Source organism: Streptopelia decaocto (genome assembly GCF_964273445.1).
Source record: "Streptopelia decaocto genome assembly, chromosome: 15".
In the NCBI taxonomy this organism is placed as follows: Eukaryota; Metazoa; Chordata; class Aves; order Columbiformes; family Columbidae; genus Streptopelia; species Streptopelia decaocto.
In genome coordinates, this window is record NC_138670.1 from 14,005,540 (window position 1) to 14,013,765 (window position 8,226).

Here is an 8,226-nt window from a genome sequence, read left to right on the forward strand (position 1 = left end):
GTGCGAGGCGGAGAGCAGCAGGTGGTCAGACGTGGTTAATTGGTGGACAAGGTTATCTGGAGAACAGAGCACCCGGAGTAGCTCATGAGCAGGGAGTGTTCGGTTGGCACCATTCCAAGCACTGCTGGGCCATACGACACCAGCACACACCAATATTTTTCCAAGCAAGTGCCTTTGTGTCACTAGAGGGTGGCGCTGTCCCACAGCCCTGGCTGTCCCCGCGCTGCCGCAGTTTGTTACTGCCATGTCAGCTGGTCCAAAGGAGCTGGACGCGCCATGAAGGGTTTCTGGATTTCGTCCGCCTGTGCAGCTCCTGACCGGTGCCCCAGGAGCACACGGCTGGGAACCCCTTTGGTGGCAGCTCCGGTGGCTTCAGCCACCCATGGAGCTGGACTGTAAGTTCCTGCCCAGGTCTCCTCGTGTGCCAGAAGCAACGTGGCAACAGCCGTCACGGTGCGGGGTGACCGGCGGGAGCTCAGCGCTGTGCCAGGAGAATGATGCGTGTAAAAAGGGACAAGTCTTGTTTCCTGCTTCCTTCTTCTGGACTTGGGGCTGATGAGGAGGATAGCGAGGTCCCCTCCATGTTGATAAGGGTGAATTTATGCACCTGGGAGCCCTCAGTGTTGCACAGTGGGCTCTATTACCCCTCACGAGTGACATTTGGGGTTGTGACTTACGGGTCCATGGAAACATCAGCTTTAGTGTTCAGAAGCCATTGAAAAATCAAATGGGACATTAGGAAGGAAGCAGAGAAGAAAATGAAAAGCGTTTTGCTGCTGTGAGGTCTCGGGTGCACCAGCACCCTAACATGGGTCCCCTCATCCCCAGAGGGTGCAGGGGAGCAGGACCAGGCTCTGCAAAAGGCCCTGGGGACACCAGTGATCTGAACCACCTTTCAGTGACTCCTCTGAAAATGTGGTTCCCGAGAGGGTACAGGGTAGAGATAAAACTACAGGTGACATGGAGAGGGAAGAGCTGGAGTGTTACATGAGGCCTGTAGAAGGCAGGTTCAGGTGGAGCAGGTGCCTGCTTGGGCTGGAGAAGCAGGAGGTTTATGATGGTTCAAGAAGAGCTGAGGCACTTGCGGAAAATAAATGCATTTCACTTGGAGATGGGGAGAGATGACTCCTGTTCACCGGCTGCAGACACCTGGGGCCAGGTGGAAGCACCATCTGCTTTTGCTCAGTTGTTGTGCTCTTGCCCGGGCACCAGCTTTCTTCACTCCTGAAGGCCTGTTGAAGAATTCGCCTTCCGCTGCTGCCCCTGCAGCCGCTGCCCCGACACCTCTGCTGCTTCCCGGCCAACACCCGAGCGCAGAGGCGGCTCCTGTCCCGCAGAGCGCGGGCGCAGAGGCGGATCACTCCTGGGAATGGCCAAGGAGGAGAGGAGCGGGGTCCGAGCCCTTCGCTCCGTCAGAACCCGGGATTTGGGATAACGGCTCCATCCTCCGCTGTTCCCTTCACGCGTGGCTCAGGCTGCAGCGGCCACTCCAGCGTGTCCCCCGACGGGGCTGCTGTCCCCGCAGCCGTGGGGCCCCGCCCACGCTGCTGCTGCGCTGCCAAACATTGGTCAGGCTCAGCGTGGGGCTGGGGGTGCTCCCCGTCACCCCGCCCGCTGCCGCCGGCTCCGAGCGGGACAGCCCTGGGGCGGCGGCTCGTGTCCCCCTGCAGCGGCCCCGGCCCCGCTCCCCCCGCCGCTCCCGGGCGGCCCCCGGGGGGCTCCCGCGGCCGCCGGCCCCGCCCGCCCCCGCCCTTCCGCCGGCCCGGGAGGCGGAGCCGGGGCGGGGGCGGCGGCGGCGGCGGCGCGGAGCAGGTGGGGCCGGAGCCGCGCGGGGCCCCCGGCCGCGCAGGTGAGCGGGGCTGGGGGAGCGGGGCCGGGGGCCCGCGTGGCGCTGGGGCTGAGCAGGGCCGGCACTTTCCCCTCTGCCCGCCCGGGGGGGAATCCGGAGGGTGAACCCCGACCCGCGACCACCCCCAACCCGGGAGGCTCCTTGTTCACCCGGGGGCTGTTGGGCTGCACACCCGGCCCGGCTGCGGCTGCCGGGCGTGTTGCGGTCAGGCAGCCCAGCTCTGCCAGCCCCTCCGTTCGGGGGGTGTGGATGCAGGTGGCGAGCGGGGCTGGGGGGGTCTCGGCCAGCGGGGTTGGTGCCAACAGGCCTGTTGTCCCCACGGAGCAGTATCATGTCATCAGCCCGCGGTGACCTCTCTGGGACCCTTTAGCCTCCGAGACAGGTGGATCCGGGGAGCGGGGCTGCACCAAGCAGCACGAGCCCTCAGAGCGGGACCGTGGTTCGGGATGTGGGGAGGCACGTATCGTGGCGTGGGCAGGGGGGTGGATGGAAGGGGAGATCATCCCCAAAATCCCAGACTGCCCCATGGATCAGCTGTAAAGCGGCACCTTCAGGTCCCCAGGGCTGTGTCCTCCCGCTGTCCTGGTGACAGGTGCCAGCCGGGGCTGGTCCCTGGTCCCTGGGTGTGTTTCCTGGTCTGGCCAGGGATGTCCACGTCCTCTCTGGAGCTGCTCTGCGCTTCCTGCTGCACACCTCAGCACTGCACCTGGGCTTTCCATGGGGACGCGGCGAGGTGCTGAGTGTGGGGAGACGCTGCGTCTGGCAGCAGGATGGGAGAGGGTCGAGTAGATGTTGAATAAGGTGGAGGGGAAGCAGCACAGACACCTCCAGCAGGGCCAGAGCAGCCTGGTTTGGGCTTTAATACCGCTGTGTTTTAAGTAGACAAGCCTGGGAGATGCTGCCCTGGGGTCCTGTGGTTTCCCCTCCCACCTGGTGTACGAGCACAGGTGCCTGTGCGGGGTGGCTGGTGTCCTGTGCCACCGCCCTGGGACGGGGACATGCTCCGGTGCTGAGCACCACGCTGGCTGAGGAGCGAGAGACACCTTGAATGTGCCCTGGTGGCTTTTCCACCCTGTCCCCACCAGCAGCCACCTCCCTGCAGGAGGGGCCGCTCACCCCGTCCTGCTCTCCGCAGGGGTCACCGCTGCGGAGCCCCCGCCCTGCCCAGGGCAGGACCTGCCGCTGCAGGATGGCGAGGTGGCTGCCTCGCTCTGCCGACCTGACCCGCTTCTGCCAGAAACTCAACCGCGTGAAGACTTTGGAGGACGACATGATGGAGACATCCTTCAACAGATGCCTTTCCACCATCGACTTGACACTGCTGGGCATCGGGGGCATGGTGGGCTCCGGGCTGTATGTCCTCACAGGCACCGTGGCCAAGGAGATCGCTGGCCCCGCTGTGATCGTCTCCTTCATCATTGCCGGCTTTGCCTCGCTCCTGGCTGCTCTCTGCTACGCCGAGTTTGGAGCCCGGGTACCCAAGACAGGCTCTGCCTACATGTTCACCTACGTGTCCGTGGGTGAGATCTGGGCCTTCCTCATCGGCTGGAACGTGCTGCTGGAGTACATGATCGGGGGAGCCGCGGTGGCCAGGGCCTGGAGCGGCTACCTGGACTCTATCTTCAACCACAAGATAAAGAACTTCACCGAGACCCACGTGGGCACCTGGCAGGTGCCGTTCCTGGCCCGCTACCCCGACTTTCTGGCAGCCGCCATCCTGCTGGTAGCCACTGCCTTCATCTCCTTCGGCGCCAAAGTGTCCTCCTGGCTCAACCACGTCTTCTCAGCCATCAGCATGGGCGTCATCCTCTTCATTCTCATCATGGGCTTCGTCCTCGCTCAGCCCAAGAACTGGAGCTCCCAGGAGGGCGGCTTTGCCCCGTACGGGCTGTCAGGCATCATGGCCGGCACCGCCACCTGCTTCTACGCCTTCGTGGGCTTCGACGTCATCGCAGCCTCCAGTGAAGAGGCCAGGAACCCGCAGCAGGCTGTCCCCAGGGCCATTGCTTTCTCCCTGGGGCTGGCCACTGGGGCCTACATCCTGGTGTCGGTGGTGCTGACGCTGATGGTTCCCTGGCACACGCTGGACCCCGACTCTGCCCTGGCAGACGCGTTTTACAGGAGGGGCTACGCCTGGGCAGGGTTCCTGGTGGCCGCTGGCTCCATCTGCGGTGAGTACAGGCGGTGGCGGTGGGAGCTGCCCACCCTGCTTGCGATGGGGGCTGGGAACAGGGGTGGTTTGGGTCTGACATGGTCCACCTTCTTCTGCTCATCCCCCAGCGATGAACACCGTCCTGCTGAGCAACCTCTTCTCCCTGCCGCGCATCGTCTACGCCATGGCCGAGGACGGGCTCTTCTTCCAAGTCTTCTCCCGAGTGCATCCTCGCACGCAGGTGCCCGTTGTTGGCATTGTGGTCTTCGGGCTGCTCATGGCCCTCTTGGCTCTTGTCTTTGACCTGGAGGCCCTAGTGCAGTTCCTGTCCATCGGCACGCTGCTGGCCTACACCTTTGTGGCTGCCAGCATCATCGTCCTGCGCTTCCAGCAGCAGAAGGCGGATGCCGCTGCGCCAGTGGCCGGTGGCCGTCCCAGCCCCGAGCCCCACGAGGGTCCATCTGCCAGCGAGCTGAAGGAGTACGAGTCCTTCTCCGACAAGCTGCAGCTGGTGGACAGGGACAAGAGCAAGGAGCACCGGGAGCCAGGGCAGCTGAAGGCAGCTTTCGAGCCCTACCTGGAGTTCCTCAGTGACTTCTACCCAGGCGAGGTGGTCACGGTGGCCGTGGTGACCCTGATGGTATCTGCCATCTGCCTCTGCTCCATCTTGGTGTTTGGCAACACCCACCTCCACCTGCCTACCTGGAGCTACTCCCTGCTGTTGGTCCTTTTCAGCTTGGGCTTCCTGCTCAGCCTCCTGCTCATCTGGGCGCACGAGCAGCAGCGTGGCACACGGACCTTCCAGGTATGCTGGGGGGCCCGGGCAGGATCAGTCCCTCTGTGAGGTTGGTGGGGTGGGAGCATCTGCGATGGACCCATGGGAGGTCCTGGTCACCCTGCTCTGGTGAAGGCACCACAGCTGCTGAAGGAGGAGGAGGATGGTGTCAGCAAGCACGGGGTGCAGGGAGGCATTGGCACCTGTGGTGTCACTCTGTACCATCACTAGTCCCTGGGAGGGGACATGGCCAGCAGCTCCGTGTCCATCCCACGGGATTGCTCGGGCCCATCTTGGGCTCCCTCCTCTGCATCCCCGCAGCCCCCTGCTCCCCCCTGCCTTCGGTCCCCCATCGAGCTGCGCAGTGGAGCTCTTCAGCCTCCAAATCACTTTCGTGCACCTCGTGCTCCCCCCTCTCCAGTTTCCATCCTGTCTGCCCAGTGCAGTGCAGGCACATGGACACTGACACCAGCGGTGACACCACCTTCCCTCTGCCCGCTTCTCCAGTGAGGACTCTGGATTGCACTGGGGGCTTGTTTGGTCCTTGTGACGGTGCCTCTGGGCTGTTTCTGGAGCCTGTGCCCACCCCACCAGCCCGGTGTGCAGCCTGGTTCCCAGCTCCTGCTTCCCCATCCAGCCCTTGTTCCTTTTCACTGCCTTCCTCCTGGAAAAAGAAAATCATTTTCAAAAAGCCCAGAGTGAAAATCACTTTGTCCCCCATGTTTACCAGTTCTGGCTTTTGTCTGTGCGGTTTTAAGGATGGTCTCACCACCCCCGGCTCTCTTTCTCCCGCAGATCCCCCTGGTGCCCCTCTCCCCAGCACTGAGCATCATCCTCAATATCTATCTGATGCTGAAGCTCAGCTACATGACGTGGCTCCGCTTCGCCGTCTGGCTGCTCTTGGGTGAGTGCTCCTGCGGCGGCTGCTTCGGGCAGAGGGGAGCTGGGCTTGTCTGCGCACCAGCCGGCGGCTTCAGGATGGCTTTTCCCGCAGTGATGGGTTTATAAAGCTCATCGTGCCCCTTTTGGCTTCCAGTTCCCCTTCAGAGGCACAAGCCGAGGTCTCCCAGCGCTTCCCTGACCCTCCCTGGTTCCCAGAGTGTTAACAGTTTGTTCTGTTAAGGTTTGGATCCTCCTCCAAGCTCTGGTCTGGAACCACCCCTGGCTCGCTGGGGCTGGGGGAGCCTTTCCAAGCAAGGGGCTGCCCCTCCCGGGGTCTCAACATGCCCCAGGGTCCTTTCCCACCTGCAAGCAGCTGGTTGAAGCCCCCCCGGTGCCGTGGCTTGTGCTGCTTTGACAGGGCGCCAACTGTATCCTTGCCAGCCGCTGACCTCTGCCCACAGCACCGCTCTCCCGTCCTCCACCGCAGGTTTGCTCGTCTACTTCGGCTACGGCATCTGGCACAGCAAGGAGAACCTGCGGGAGCCGCGGCCCCAGCGCGTCACCGCCCGGTACGTGGTGTTCCCCAGCGGCAGCCTGGAGGAGAGGGTGCAGGCGGTGCAGCCCAGTCCCCAGCCCCCCGCCGGGCTGCCGGACACCGACAGCGAGGACTGCAAGAGATGATACCCAAGGGATGGGGGCACCTGGTGATGGGAGCATCTGACCCCCCTGCATGGTGAGGCCAGAGACCCCCTCTCCTCCGCCCGCTCCTTCGGCAGCAGAGCCACTGGGGCTGCCCTGGGCTTGTGGCTCCATCCGGAGATGTCGAGGGTGCTCATCCTTCCCCACCAGCTCCCCGCAGAGCACGGGGGGGACTGGCTTGCGCCCTCCCCATCCCCAGCGCTCAGGAACTGGGGCTCAGCCCACTGCCTGCCCTGCTCACCAGGAGCCGCATCCTTCCCCTGCGCACACCCAGGCGCCAGGCAGCAGATCTTTCTGCTGGCCCATCCGCACAGCCAGGGATGCAGAGTTGTGCAGAGGGATGCAGAGGGTCCCCTGGGACCGGGGCAGGTAGCCCAGCGCTGCCCATCCTGGGTCTCATCCTGGCTGCAGTGTGGGATCTCATGGAGCCCCCTGCCTCCTGCTGAGCCCTTCCTGCGGGAGGAGGCAGGGCCAAAGGCGCTTCCCCACCAGGGCCGCTCTCCTAAAATGCTGGGAATGAGGGGGCCGAGGAGCGGCTGGGCAGGGACCCCGGGAACACTGGTGCGGCTGGCACGGCAGGAGCCCAACTGCACCTTCCCAGCCGCTGGCGTTGGCTGTTTCAGGGTGGCTGGGGCCGGGCTCGGCTGGAAGGTGCTGCTGTGGTCCTGCCCGGGCCAGGCTCTTGCCCCAGCCCTGTGCTGGGTGTGGGTGCTCAGGAGCCCAGGTTTGTTGCGTTGTCCCCGAGGTCCCCAGCAGCATCCCTGGGCTGGGCTGCCTGGGGCTGACTCCCCCGTCCGGCCATCGTGGGGGCTCAGCCCCCGTGCTGCAGGTGCTTGTCAGTGTTGCCCCCTCCCCAGCAACCATCTCTGGAGCTCACCCAGGCTGCCGTGCTGTCCTGGGGGTCCCCAGCAGCACTGCTGCAGCCACCCCGGGCTGGTTTGCCCATGAGCAGCCTAAAGTGGAAGGGAAGGGAAGGGCGTTTTAGCACAGTTTGGAAAAAATATGTGAAGGCAAGAGTCGAGCACAAAGCTGCCGAGCTGCAAGGCCTCGCAGCATGGACACTGTGCTCCCTGCAGCCGTCCTGGACGTGCAACCTCATCTGCATCCCGCGAGGAGCCGGGGACCGCGGGCGAGCCGGTCCCATTGCTTCTCACTGGCCAGTTCCTGGGGGGCCATGGGGGTCTCTGTACGATGTGCCGGCTCCCTGGTGAACCCTCGTGTCTGCCCACTCTGCTCCACGTCCCGCCCCCGCGCTGCCGCTGCTGCCAGCGGAGCTGCGTGTCCCCCCCGTGCTGTGGCCCCGCTTGGCACCTCTGTGTAGTGGCTTGTGAGCAACGGGCTGACGCGTTCACCCTCATAAACGCTGGTTCTGTGGTGGCTTTGGTTTTCTGTGCTGTGTGTCCTCCCACAAGAGCCCACGTGGGGAAACTGCTCAGGAAAGCCCCTGAAAGCTTGGGCACAGTTGTGCCACCCGCTGCCACCTGGCACAGGTGTCAGGAACACAGGGACGGGCTCCGGCCAGACCCGTGGACCCCCAAGGGCTGGGGCAGCCGTGCAAGGGCAGCGTGGAACCTGAGATTTACAAATCCATAAATACAACTGTGTTCAGCCAGACGGGCCTGAACCCCTTTGTCAGCAGTGAGGCTGATGCTGAGTAGCGCGGGGACGGGATCGCTGGAGCTGCCAAGGGTTAGAAGGTGAGTGGGTGGGAGAACTTGTGAACCAGTGCAAATAATGGGAATTACAGTGTGAGTCACTGGAGATAACCCACAGACACCCCGTCCTCACTGCTGGCGCTCACTAGGGGAGTTTCCTTCCTGTGATAATAAAGTCTTTATTAAAAAAATAAAGTATTCAGCAGGTATCCAG

General features: G+C 63.6%; 1 protein-coding gene across 1 annotated transcript; it reads left to right on the forward strand.

Moving 5' to 3' along the window:
* Nucleotides 1-2,959: 2,959 nt before the first annotated feature.
* SLC7A4 (solute carrier family 7 member 4) lies at nucleotides 2,960-7,147 on the forward strand. Its single transcript, XM_082066167.1, has 4 exons — nucleotides 2,960-4,020; nucleotides 4,130-4,806; nucleotides 5,572-5,680; nucleotides 6,146-7,147. Exons 1-4 carry the CDS (start codon nucleotides 3,039-3,041, stop codon nucleotides 6,337-6,339), a joined length of 1,962 nt encoding a protein of 653 aa, XP_081922293.1. The 5' UTR covers nucleotides 2,960-3,038; the 3' UTR covers nucleotides 6,340-7,147.
* Nucleotides 7,148-8,226: the final 1,079 nt, after the last annotated feature.